Source organism: Morus notabilis, unplaced genomic scaffold (assembly GCF_000414095.1).
Source record: "Morus notabilis unplaced genomic scaffold, ASM41409v2 Scaffold53, whole genome shotgun sequence".
NCBI lineage: Eukaryota > Viridiplantae > Streptophyta > Magnoliopsida > Rosales > Moraceae > Morus > Morus notabilis.
The window spans coordinates 82,131-95,847 of NW_010363038.1; the positions used below are offsets into that span (position 1 = coordinate 82,131).

The window sequence follows — 13,717 nt, forward strand, 5'->3', positions numbered from 1 at the left end:
TATTTTCATCCTTGTTCGGTACTTGACTCATTGTCTATGTAATGCATCGCGCGATAAGCATTCATTCTATTAGCTTCTTATTCTAAGTTTTTTTGAGACTTCTTTAATTTAACAACATTGATGGTGCTATAGGAAGAAGGCCTCACGTTTTCCAAGTTTCCGGTTGTGGACTTTCCCTGTCATTGTGGATGGACCTTTTGGGGTCGTTTCTGCTGCTGAGTTTATCGGGATTCTTCTGTTTGGTGTGTATGTCATCTGGGCTGTCTATGCTTATACCTTGCAGACTCTCCACTACGTCTCTAACTATTCAAGCTTTAAAGAGCAAAGGTACATACATGATTCTATGTTCTTCATGATTCTTCTCTCTTGACTGAAACTGATTGCCTTTCATTTTTTTTTTTTTCACGAGATATGGCCTTGTTTGGAATTGATCACGTTTTTATTTTTCACATTTATCGAGAAAAAAATGAAAACGTTTTTAAAACGGCGTTTGGCGTAATAAAGACAAAAAAACAGAAATGAAATGTTTTTTTGATTTAATGTAAAATGAGAGTGAAATGAAAAACGACTTTTAGTCGTTTTTCATTTTTTGTTTTCGTTTTCACCTCTCTCGAGCAGAGATAAAGAAAGAGAGACATTAATGGATTTTTTTACACTGAAAATAATCTCTTGATAAAACTACCATATCTGATATTAAAAACGTTTTCATTTTCATATAAAAAATAAAATCATTTTGAAACGTGTTCCAAACGCATCCATTAGTTTGTCTATTTAGTAGGCTCTCCCATTTCTGAATTTTCATATTCTAATGTTGTTACTTATCATGTATAGAGTTTTTCTTGCTTCATTCAAGGTTCTGTTCCTCGTTTTTGTATTTTACTTGAATAAGAAACGTCTTTGTTTGCTAAAGTACACGTTTGCTTTTGTTTCATCTGTCTTATTCTTATGTTCCAACTTACCAATTGAGAGCCTGTATAAAGGCAGTAAATATGTGATCTCTAAATATATAGAGTTTGGAAGATAGAAGTTGTTTTTGCGCTGTTTTATTGGTGGAATGGTGGTAATTGAATAGATTTCTCTTAATTTGAGTACTCGGCTTTTGTCAGTTACATCTTCTTGGCAATTATGGGACTTCGGTTTGGTTCAGTTGGGATATTTTGCTTGGCATTTCTGTTCCTTCCAGTTGCAAGGGGATCGGTTCTTCTCCGCCATGTTGATATCCCTTTTGAACATGCTACAAGATATCATGTGTGGCTGGGACATCTCACCATGGTGTTATTTACTATCCACGGGCTACTATATGTAATCGCGTGGGCAATTGAAGGTCGCCTCTTAGAAAAGGTGAGTGGAATGCTACATTTTGTTTGCCCATGCGTTTGGTTGGTGTATTCGTGTCATGATTTGAATCATGGTTCGTGGTTCGCTACAGTATTTTCTCTCAAAAAAACACACGTAAATCGAGAATGATTATGAATCCATAAACCAAACGTCCACTTACATATTTGTAGTTGGCTTTAAATAAAGGCCTATGAATATGTTTGTGTATGTGTCTTGCCTGTGTGCATTTTCTTGTCTGTGTCAATATTTTGAAAGAGATAGAGCACCATTTGATGGTGTTGAGTGGTCTGTGATGGATGGGCCTAAATTCTGAACTTGCTCTTTGTATATACAAATTGGAATTCTAGAATAATGCTCTTTATATTTTAAAAGAGATGTAAATCGCCTAATTATTTTTATGGCAAGGTTGCAGTCCTTGAGCGTTTTTCTACAAACTTCTTACTAAATATATAGTTTTTTTTTTTTTAAATCTTCTAGGGCAAGCAATTAGAATATGTTCAGAAATGCACCGAACTGCATGTGGCTAAAAACGGCAGACCGAATATTCAGTGTTCAATTCATGATGATCATGTTGCTATTTTTGACTTTACCTTTTAATTATATCATATAATGCCCAAGCAAGTCTAGTTATTCCATTATGATTAATATATGTGTCTAATGCTAGCATTCCTCTATGATTTGTCTGGATTTGATATAAATGAGGTTATTGTGGATGACTCAAGTCACAGCATTGTACCAGGAAAGAGATACAGGAAACTGAAAAACAAATAATTCCTGTAACTCTGTATTTTCTCTATAAACTTTAACCCTTCCTTTAGAGAGATAGTGGACATATGTTCTTTTTTTTTTCCCCTAAACTTCGTTAGTTGCTTGAAAACATTGGCTGTACAAGTTATTCATAGCTTCACTTATTTCATTCAGATAGTGGAGTGGAAAGATATTGGTGTAGCCAACCTTCCAGGAGTTATCAGTCTTATAGCCGGTTTGCTGATGTGGGTGACCTCACTCCCTCCAGTGAGAAAGCTGAATTTTGAGTTGTTCTTTTACACTCATCAGCTATACATTGTCTTCGTTTTCTTCTTGGCGTTGCACGTCGGCGATTTCATTTTCTGCTTTGCTGCTGGGGGAATATTTCTTTTCATGCTTGACCGCTTTTTGAGGTTCTGCCAATCGCGAAAAGTTGTGGAGATAATTTCAGCCAAGTGCCTCCCGTGCGGAACTGTGGAACTCGTCATTTCAAAACCTGCAAGTAAATATCCTCTTTTTTTTTCCATGAATGTAGGATTCCCTTCTCTATCTCGTTTTCAAAGTTCTCACTATTTTCCCTGATAATATCAGATCTGCGATACAATGCCCTCAGTTTTGTTTTTCTTCAAGTGCGGGAGTTATCATGGCTGCAGTGGCATCCTTTCAGTGTTTCATCTAGTCCTCTGGATGGCAAATATCACATGTCTCTTCTCATAAAGGTTCTCGGAGAATGGACAGCAAAGCTTCGAGACAATATCTTAAATGTTGCTGGGGAAACACCAGAAGAAGAGCTTCCTTTAAGGCCTCGCACTAAATTAACAGTTTCGGTTGAGGGGCCATATGGGCATGAGTCACCATACCACTTGATGTAAGCAGTATGCTCTTTGTATTAGAATGATTTATTTATAACAAATTTTAATTCTGGTTTGGAAGGTAGTTTTATTGAAGAGCTGACCTAACCATTTTTTCTTTTTCTCGGAATTAGGTATGAAAACCTTGTTTTAGTTGCAGGTGGAATCGGGATTTCACCATTCCTTGCTATCTTGAGTGACATTCTCCACCGTATCAGGGAAGGGAAACCTTGTCTTCCAAGAAATATATCGATTATTTGGGCAGTGAAAAAAACAACTGAGCTTCCTCTTCTGTCTACCGTTGATATGGAGTCAATTTGCCCGTTTTACACCGACAAGTTAAATCTTGAGACTCATGTTTATGTCACTCGGGAGTCGGAACCTCCACTGGTATGTTTACTCAAACTGATACAGATTCTAGCACCTTCCTTGAGTGGTTCTCTTTATCGTTTTCTTGACACTCTCATTTCATATTTTTTGTTTGGTTGTTGTTTGCAGGAAGAGGGTAATGTTCAAAGCGCTACGAACTGTCCTGCTTTCCCCGCGCCTAAAGGTTGTAGTATGTCTGGTTTGGTTGGTACAGGAGATAAGGTGTGGTCTGGATTATACATTATCTCATCTACATTAGGATTAATCATCTTGATGGCTTTGTTGGAAATCTTTTATATAAACCCTTATGGAATATCTAAATGGTGGTACAAAGGACTTCTTCTGATAGCTTGCATGACTGTAAGTATCCTTGTCTTTGGTGGTGCTGTGGTTGGTCTATGGCATCTGTGGGAAACAAGAGTTTCAGAAAGGGAAGGATATGATGATACGATTGAGGTTGATACGACAAAATATAATGAAACTTTAACTCGGAAGGATTCTCTTGGGGTTCCTACAAATTCAACTCATATCAAGTATGGCACAAGACCTGACTTCAGTGGTATGTTTCCTTGCCATACCTTTTTTTTTTTTTAATCTTTTATGGAATATATAGGCAATCTTGGCATATCTGCACATAAGCCCAAATACATTGGAAATATAGAGAGACGTATATGTATCAAGTTTAGTGTACACACACAAACACACACGCACACAAGTGTGCGCGCGCGCGCAGTTGGGTTGTTTTTATCTGTTGAAGACTCTCAATGGTGCTTGTCCTTTGTTGAATTTCTCTGGCTTATTTGAACGCCAAATATTGACTACTGAAATAAGAAAGAACAGTTTCATCTTGGTGGAAACTTCTGTTCGAAATGGCTGTTAAACAATTTTGCACCAATTTATACTTGCAGTCATGTCTCTCGGTCGACCAACTAACCGTCTGGATGCATCTGCAGCATGGTTCTTTCCTCTTTGACGTTTTCAATTTTTTGCTGCAAATACTTTCACCTGTTGTAATGTACATAGAGTTGTGTAAATAGTTGAACTTCTAAGAATGGTTGCAAGGAGTTCGATATTAGGATTCTTCGAAGTTCTTAGTCTCTGAAATATATCTGAACTAAAATTTGAAACGTTCAACTATAAACTCAAGATATCGAGGTTTAAGTTGTTCCTCCTGTTGACATGTCTTTTCACGTTTATGCCGTGTTCTTCTGCAGAAACGTTTGCATACCTATCAAAGCGTTGGGGCTGTGTCGATGCCGGCGTTATTGTATGCGGTCCTCCAACTCTGCAGGCAAGCGTTGCTAAAGAAATTAGGTCACACAATATGAGGAGAGAAAGAGAACATCCAATCTTCCACTTCAATAGTCATAGTTTTGATCTGTAGCTGCAACTTGACTACGCCTCTTTAGCAAATTCCCTTGAGACGTAACTAAAAAAGGTCCAGCTGATGACATTAAAGTTTGTATGAATGCAAATATGTGTACATTTGTATCTATGAATGCATAATGATATCAACCTATGCATTATACAGATGTTATATATATATATATATATATATTTGTGAATAGGGTTATATATATAAGGGCATGTATATATCATGTATGAACAATACTTTTCATGTTTATGATATTTCAATTAGCAGCTTTAGTTATTTCATGTTATTTCATTTTGAGCAAGAAACGAATTGTATTGGATGACAAACGAAAAAATTACAAGGAGAGGAAAAGCTCTCCACAGCTGACAGAAGAAACAAAAACAAAAAGGAGATGGACTATAAAAAGAAGCCCCAACTCCTAATTAAATCCGATAAACTAGGATTGCCATAACTCCTTGTATTGGTATATACCCACAAAGAGACCCAATATTTTCATTGTCCAACAAAACAAAACTATGCTTCCTTTCTAGTCGATACCCTCAATGCATGTTTATTTGACAGTATTAAAACACCGTATTATATGACAATATATTAGTGCAATATTTTGTGTAATCATTATATTGTTTAAGCTATGATTCGCCCCTATTTTCATAAATTCAAACTACTATTTTTGTTATAGTTTGAATTTATGAAAATAGGGGCGAATCATAAATTCAAGTAATCTCAATTGTATAAAAAGAAAATATCGGTCGTGTTTGAAATTGATCACATTTTTATTTTTCACATTTTTTGAGAAAGAATATGTTATTTCATTTTGAGCAAGAAACGAATTGTATTGGATGACAAACGAAAAAATTACAAGGAGAGGAAAAACTCTCCACAGCTGACAGAAGAAACAAAAACAAAAAGGAGATGGACTATAAAAAGAAGCCCCAAACTCCTAATTAAATCCGATAAACTAGGATTGCCATAACTCCTTGTATTGGTATATACCCACAAAGAGACCCAATATTTCATTGTCCAACAAAACAAAACTGTGCTTCCTTTCTAGTCGATACCCTCAATGCATGTTTATTTGACAGTATTAAAACACCGTATGACAATATTTTGTGTGATCATTATATTGTTTAAACTATGATTCGCCCCTATTTTCATAAATTCAAACTACTATTTTTGTTATAGTTTGAATTTATGAAAATAGGGGCAAATCATAAATTCAAGTAATCTCAATTGTATAAAAAGAAAATATCGGCCGTGTTTGAAATTGATCACATTTTTATTTTTCACATTTTTTGAGAAAGAAAATATGAAAACGTTTTTAAAACAGCGTTTTGCGCAATAAAGACAAAAAATGAAATTGAAAATGATTTTTTTCTTTAACGTAAAATGAGAGAAAAATAAAAAACAACTTTTAATTGTTTTTCATTTTTTATTTTTGTTTTCTCCTCTCTCTAGTAGAGAAAAAGAAAGACATTAATGAGTTTTTTTATACTTAAAATAATCTCTAAATAAAATTACTAAATACATTTTTAAAAATAATTTATGTCTAAAATTAAAAATATTTTTATTTTTATTTTTATATAAAAAATAAAATTATTTTAAAACAAATTTCAAACGCTACCATCATTTTTAATACCCGTATTTTATCAAAATATATTTTTAATACCTTAGAACTTTCCTTCACATTCGCTTTCTTCTCACATCTTCTTTACTTTCACAATGTCTGAATTGTCCCTTTAGCTTTCCATCGCCAGATTGCCACCTATTAAGAAAAGTATGGCTTTTCCTTCTTTTCTTTTTTTTTTTTTTTTTTTTTTTTGGGGGGGGTTTTTTTTTTTTTTTTGGTGGAGTGGGTGAGGGGGTGTGGTGGGAGGGGAGTCAACAATCAATTAACATTTATTGGAAAGTGGAAATATATTGGAGAGAATTCAATAAGTGAGAGTGACGACTCTTTTCCTTTGAAAACAATAATAAATGACGACTAAATTTTGATGTGTACCTTTGCTAACAAAACTCACATATATAATAGGTGTCAAATTCTGTCTCTGAGCAAAATAGAGAAAAATATCATAGGGTTTCATATTATTTAAGGTGTGTTCGGCTGTCTAAAAAACTTAAAAAAGACGACTTAAGTTTTAACTTTATTTAAGTTTATGTTCTTTTAAGTTTGAATTCGAGTTTGGGACTAAAATTTGAGTTCAAATGTCCCATTCAACTCGAGTTCAGAAACTCAAACTCAAATTAATGAATAATATTTTTTTCTATTATTAAAAATGATATAACTTTTTCGTTTTAATCCTGATTGAGATAATTTTTTTTCTATGCGTTGACAACGAAAAGACGAATAAAACTCCACCCATGTATCGTATAAAAATTTTTCATCACCACTTTTATTAAAATGCTATCTAAATACAAATTTAAGTTTTAACTCACTCAAATATAAACTCAAAAAAAAGATTCTTATTTCAAACCATAACTCAAATGTACACAACCACACCCGTTCACTTCGCTGATTCGAGTTTAGAATTCGAGTTTTTCTACAGTAAAAAGCTCTCACAAACAATCACATCTAACTTTTTTGCTACAGTAAAAAGCTCTCACATAAAATCACATCTCAACTCGAATTCTAAACTCGAATCAGCGAAGTGAACGGGGTTGTTACTTCAACTCAAGTTATAACTTAAATTCAACTCAAAAATTATACTCAAGTCACACTCCAAAAGAACATGCCCTTAATTGCTTAAATGAAATACATTAGAAAATAAAGTTTATATAGACTTGCACAATAAATGAAAAGACCATTCTACCCTTACTAAAATCTTTATTACTCAAGTATGTTCAATAATCTATACATATACACTGTTAACGGTGAAACTTCGTCAACAAAAATACGCCGGACTACCCTTTGATATCCTGTGGGTTACCGGCTAGAAATTAGTTATATATTTGAAACTATGCTAAGAGGTGTTTGTTATGTTTTGGGAGCATAAAAAACAACACTTGAATGGGAGGACACACGAGGTTTATAGTGATTCACTCTGTTAATCAAGAACTACATCCACTTGTGTATGGTTTATTTATCTTGGGCTCTTTACAAATTACATGCACGTATCATCTCTCTTCCCATCCCCTTTTTTTTTAGAAAAAAACCCCCCTTTTATAGCCCAAGCTTCCTTCGTGGGAGGTTTTTCCTTTGTAGGTGGAAGTACTCGAGTGGCCTACTTTCTAGGCTAAGACCGTAGCCTACTAATCACTTTTGGACTGTTCACTCAGCCATTAGGTCTTCCATTATGGCTCTGTGAATCCCTGTAATATCTCGCTACCCACTGTAAGGCGGTTTAAGGGTTTGTAATTAATGCCCGAATTACAGACGTGTCCCAATTCTGGACGCAACTTATGATGTCAGGCACCTTCCTCTCGGCGTCTGTATCGCGCGGATCTTATGCCCTTCCTAATCTTTCCAAGGCATAAGTTCGACGTCACAACGGGGCCTTTCTGCTGCGTTGAGGGTAGTAGAACTCTTGGCGTCGAGGATGATTGATGTCTTCGCGTCGAGGGTGGCCACCTTTGGAGGGGAGGTAGGGTCACGTGTCATGTTGTCGACGTTCCACCTGTCACCCACATTTTCTCACACAACATACACTATTCATCTAAAAATAGTAAGAGTTATTTTTATTAACATTTTTCAGGGTTTTAGTGTAAGGACCCGTTGAGTTCGCTGATTCGAGTTTTTAATTTGAATTGAGTGTGACTTTATGTGAGAACTTTTTATTGTAGCAAAAAAGTTAAATGTGTCTGTTTCTTAGAACTTTTTATTGTAACAAAATTCAAATTCTAAACTCGAATCAGTAAAATGAACGGAGTCTAAGGTCTTGTTCATTTAACCGATTCGAGTTTATAATTAAAGTTTTGCTACGGTAAAAAGCTTTCATAAATAATTATATCTAATTTTTTTTATTATAATAAAAAACTCTCACATAAAATCACATCTCAACTTAAATTAAAAATTTGAATCAGCGAATTAAACAAACCATAATTTTTTTTGAATTAAAATTTGGCTCATCATTGCATTGCATGAGGGAGGAGATTGTTTGCGTTTTTTTTTTTCATTTTTCTTTCACCAAAAATCCAAATTTGCCGTATTTTAAAAGAAGGTTATTATTTTACAAATAAAAGTTTTGAATTGTCAGTACGTGAATAAAGCTTTTTTTATTAGATTAGAGCTCGTCAGAACAAGCACATGTCACTGACACATTTGATGAAATTCTTACAAATATCTGTGACATTTGATTATTTGTGGCCACAAGCTCTCGCTAATACTCCAGTGGCCTAAAACCTGCCAGACAAGCGAACACCATTGAAGAGAAGACCCCACAACTGCTTCGTTGGTTTCATCAAATCCCTTCTTTTGATTTCTAAAAGATCATCCGAATCCTTCCTTATCTTCCACTCCCTCTCCTTCTTCAACTCTCCACCAACCACTTTCCCGTTTCCTTTCGTTTCCTTTCCTTTCTTCTCCACTCCTTCCTATTCCGAGAAAATTTGCTCGTCGTCTTTCGTGAGATATTCCCGGAAAGGAAAGAAAAGGGCATTTTGTGTTTGCCAATATCTTATCCACAGGAAAAATCTTCTTTTCTCTCTGAATCTGCATATGGGTAATGGGTATGTTTCATTTTTCTGAGTCTATCAAGAATCTGGGAAGAAATTAGTGAGCTTATAGCTGACTTTAGAAGGAAAGTGAGAGAGAGAGAGAGAGAGAGGAATACTTTTGAGGAAGATGAAGATTCAGTGCGACGTTTGCGAGAAAGCTCCGGCGACTGTGATTTGTTGCGCCGACGAGGCGGCTTTATGCGCCAAGTGCGACGTCGAAGTTCACGCCGCGAACAAGCTCGCCAGCAAGCACCAGAGGCTTCTCCTTCAGAGCCTTTCCAGCAAGCTCCCTAAATGCGACATTTGCCAAGTAATTTATTTCTTTCCGTTCCCTTGCCTTTTTCTCTGTGGATTTTCGGTCGGATTTTTCCGTTATTTACATTTATTTTGTATATTGCTAGCAATCTTTGAATCTCTGGTTGTGGTGTATTTGATACAGACTTAAATGATGGCCAAGAAAAATAATGCGTTTTGGGTAGTTTGGAGGACGATTGGTTGATGGATTTTATTTACGTGTGTTTTTGTTTGAGAGAAAATACTATAACGAGTCACGAATCATGATTCGAATTATGTCATAAATTCTTAAACTAAACGCACTCTTATATGGTTTAGCAAGAAAATATTTAACTAGATTTAAGATTATTTGAAGACTTCTTTCTCTTCTTTTTTTTTTTTTTTTTAAGAAAAGTTTATGTCATAATTGTGGCTTATATGTGAGTAAGGCAGGTATATGAATTTATGTATGCACATATATTTATACGAAAGATATTGCGAGTACTTGGACGATTCTCAAGACTTTATGCATCTTTTTTACCTTTAGGCGATGCAAAATACTGGCTGAGAATATATGTATACTGGAGCTATAAGACTATACAACAAGATCCTTGGGCATCTAAATTTTGAAGGACCTCATTCTAGAATTATAATTGTTCTTTTCATTGGAAATACTTTCTTCATTATAAGTAGGTTTTTTTGAATTGGAATTTTACCGAACCATTGACACAATTGGCGTGCTTTGGTAACTGAATTCTAGAATCATGATTCAAAATCAGTATTTGGTTTGGATGATTCAAAATCTAATGTGATATTTTAAACTAGCTCAAATCATTATTCTAAAATCACCCCCTCTCTTGATTCAAGGTGATTTAAACTCCTGATTCTGAATCATGGTTTCAGAATCATGATTTAAACTCAAAATCATGAATCATGATTTTGGTTTCAGAATCATGATTAGAATCACCATGGTTTAAATCCTCGTACTAAATAAACCCTAAGTGATTCATGATTACTAATTGTGCTATTTTCTGACTGAGTGGTTGTTATGCTCGAGTATCCGCACAAGGTTGATAACTACGTTAGGTGTATGTGTATCTTCCAAAACCAGTGTTCTATCAGTAGATGGTTGCAACCAGATTTTCTCAGTCCAATAAAGAAAGGAAATTGATAAGAGTCCCAAGTTATTTACCAAAGTTTTTGTATTGGTGTGGAAAACAAGGTGTTACTTTTCAATTTGTAAATAGAAATATACTTACCACACCACTTGGTGCAAAAAATTTGGTAAATACCCTGGGATCTATATCACTGTCCATAAAAGAATACTATGGGCGCGTTTGGAATTCGTTTCAAAATGATTTTGTTTTTTGTATGAAAATGAAAATGAAAACGTTTTCAATCTCAGACAAAAATCATTTTTGAAAATCCGTTTGGTAGTTTTATCAAGAGATTGTTTTTCAGTGTAAAAAAATCTATTAATGTCTCTCTTTCTCTCTCTGCTCGAGAGATGAGAAAATGAAAACAAAAAATGAAAAATGTCTAAAACTCGTTTTTTATTTCTCTCTCATTTTACACTAAACAAAAAAATCGTTTTCATTTCCGTTTTTTATTTTTATTACGCTAAAGGACGTTTTAGAAATGTTTTTATTTTTTTTCTTGAAAAACGTAAAAAAAAAAAAACGAAATCAATTCCAAACACAGCCATATGTTGGCATTATTTTCTAGTAAAAATTGTCATAGAAGAAGACAGTGTCTATTGCCAAAAAGTGAGATAACGTGAGATTGGGGTGGGTTGAGGGTTGGGGGGATTTGCGGTTCAATGAGTTGCCGGAATACTGTTTTGTGAAAACCATTGTCAATTTTTTATCATTCGTTTATATGAAAGTAATCAGAAATCTGTAACTCGGTTGTTATCACATCACTTGTTTCTTGGTTGTAATTCTACAATTTGACTTGTGGGTTTTATCCGCAAGAAGAATTGGGAATAACTAAAAGTTAAATGATGCTCAGAATCAGGTAAAGGGAAGGCAACATGATTATCATATAATAATAGTTTTGTTGAAACTACGAGAGAATATTTGAAGTCTTTTTTGGTGAATAAGAAATCTGCCCTTTATGTTTTACATCCTAGTTTAGGCTGCATAATTTCTCAGCAAAACTTTTAGGGTAAGAAAAAAAGTTGTTCCTTAAACAAATGCTCTATCCTTTTTAAGGAACTAATGTTTTGTTACCGATTCAACAGGATAAGCCAGCTTTCATTTTCTGTGTGGAAGACAGAGCGCTTTTTTGTCAGGAGTGTGATGAACCAATTCATGCAGCCAATAGTCTGTCTGCAAACCACCAGCGTCTCTTGGCTACTGGAATCCGCGTCGCCTTGAGTGGCAGTTGTAATAAGGACACCAAGAAGAGCTCCTTGGAGCCACCAAATCGAAACCCACAACAGGTCTCAACAAAAACTCCTGCACAACAGGTTTCTGGCCCCACACCATCTTGGTCTGTTGATGATTTGCTACACTTTTCAGATTTTGAATCTTCTGACAAGGTAAAAAATGTCCCACGGTTTTTTATTTAACTTCATGAAAGTATTCATGCATATTTCTCTGGCATTGAGTAAACGGATAATAAATAAAAATGCGGTAAGTGATTGTATTGCATAGAAAAGCATTCGTTTAGACCACTCTTCTAGTAAAGAAGGAAACTATGAGCATAATAGTAATCTTTTACTACGGTATAACATCATCTCTGTAGTTAACTTGGGACAAAAACATGTTTAGGATTTAGGGACTCAGGCACATGAGACTCCTATTTCTCAAGCATTCATATTGTGGCTGGGAATGGCTCAGCAATAAGGTCTCAAAAACTTCGAGGGAATGTGCTTGATTATAATTCGATTAAATGTTTATGATGCCTTACATATTACCATAAATATCTGACAGATATATTTTAATTTAAGAAACGATCATGGTATGCATATGAAATAAAGCACATAAGGAATTAATATGGGAAACAGCTCTTTTGAAATTTAAAATGTGCTACTTTTTGACATTCTTGGTTTTGACTTATAATTCTGAGGAAAGTTCTAGCTGATGACACACTTTATCAGTATTGGCTTAGTCAGTTGAGGCATTGGCTGGGCTGTAGATGGTCTTTGATTCAAGTCTTTCTACAAAACAAACCTTTATTGATATCGCGGATTTTGTTGATTTTTATTTGATTTCCCTTTGAACCCTCCATTTTCTGATGAAACTTGGAATTATTACAGCAGAAGGAGCCATTTGAGTTTGGAGAGCTGGAATGGCTAGCGGACGTGGGTCTAATCGGCGAGCAAATAACTCAGGAAGCCTTGGCAGCCGCTGAAGTTCCTCAGCTTCCAGTGCCGCAGTCGAGCAATGTTCCCTCGTACAGAACTATCAAATCGAACACTCCCTACAAGAAGCCTAGAATTGAAATGCCGGTTGAAGATGACGAGTATTTCGTTGTTCCCGATCTTGGTTGAACTTAGACGTATATAGATTATGTGGTACAAATTGTAGGTACTCACGTAGGCATCTGAAACGTATCCATACCTAAGTACATGTATGTATTTATGCGTGTATGTGTTCAATAGTTAATAATGCATCCCGGGCGTATACTGGTCTTTTTCTCTCCCTCTCTTTCATATGTTCGTCTTGTCCACTCCTAGAACACCATTGCTAATGTTGGTTAGTATGGTAATAGGATTGATATAAGACAAATATGTTTCTGCAATTCTGTGTGTGACTCGGGTGATAGATGTTTTTGTGCCACAGGATTGTTAATCTGCCAGCGTTTAGGTTGGTATTGTTTACACATGCTTTTCACGGTATCTGTAACAACATATATATATATATATATATATATATAAAAATAGTATTGGAAACAGATGTACAACAATCCAGCTCTTTCCTATTCAAATTTTGGCATTTCCCTTAATTAGATTCAGTTTCCTGTTCATTATGAAAGTTGAAGCATAAGTGAAATTTTAAAAGCTAGCAAAATCCACTTTTTCAAAGTAACTTTAAAAACTACAATAGTTATTGTGCATAGTTTTTTTTTTTTTTTTTTTTTTTTTTTTTTTTTTTTTTTCACTTTTTAT

General features: G+C 34.8%; 2 protein-coding genes across 3 annotated transcripts in view; both read left to right on the plus strand.

Annotated features, from left to right (window-relative positions):
* The window catches only part of LOC21387139 (ferric reduction oxidase 7, chloroplastic), a 6,520-nt gene extending 1,648 nt beyond the window's left edge, over nucleotides 1–4,872 (plus strand). Inside the window, exons 3-9 of the mRNA XM_010103311.2 lie at nucleotides 133–327; nucleotides 1,107–1,341; nucleotides 2,260–2,587; nucleotides 2,677–2,953; nucleotides 3,071–3,326; nucleotides 3,435–3,864; nucleotides 4,520–4,872. Coding sequence (XP_010101613.1) covers nucleotides 133–327; nucleotides 1,107–1,341; nucleotides 2,260–2,587; nucleotides 2,677–2,953; nucleotides 3,071–3,326; nucleotides 3,435–3,864; nucleotides 4,520–4,689 — 1,891 coding nt within the window. The 3' untranslated portion in view covers nucleotides 4,690–4,872. The remainder of the gene's footprint in view (nucleotides 1–132; nucleotides 328–1,106; nucleotides 1,342–2,259; nucleotides 2,588–2,676; nucleotides 2,954–3,070; nucleotides 3,327–3,434; nucleotides 3,865–4,519) is intronic.
* Nucleotides 4,873–9,053: 4,181 nt separating this feature from the next.
* LOC21387140 (B-box zinc finger protein 24) lies at nucleotides 9,054–13,390 on the plus strand. Of its 2 annotated transcripts, none has more exons than XM_024169047.1 (3): nucleotides 9,054–9,640; nucleotides 11,846–12,145; nucleotides 12,869–13,390. In XM_024169047.1, the coding sequence occupies exons 1-3, from the start codon at nucleotides 9,458–9,460 to the stop codon at nucleotides 13,097–13,099; spliced, it is 714 nt and encodes a 237-aa protein (XP_024024815.1). In that variant the 5' UTR covers nucleotides 9,054–9,457; the 3' UTR covers nucleotides 13,100–13,390. The 2 variants fall into 2 exon arrangements, with proteins under 2 accessions (XP_024024815.1, XP_010101614.1); XM_010103312.2 differs by having other exon boundaries at nucleotides 9,064–9,640; nucleotides 12,866–13,390.
* The last annotated feature ends 327 nt before the right edge of the window (nucleotides 13,391–13,717 follow it).

Excerpts from the sequence above, each read along its gene's own strand:
- LOC21387140 (XM_010103312.2), top strand. The coding sequence starts at position 9,458 with ATGAAGATTCAGTGCGACGTTTGCGAGAAAGCTCCGGCGACTGTGATT. Across the intron at positions 9,641-11,845 it reads CTAAATGCGACATTTGCCAA|GATAAGCCAGCTTTCATTTT; the intron begins GTAATTTATTTC and ends CCGATTCAACAG. Across the intron at positions 12,146-12,865 it reads ATTTTGAATCTTCTGACAAG|CAGAAGGAGCCATTTGAGTT; the intron begins GTAAAAAATGTC and ends GAATTATTACAG.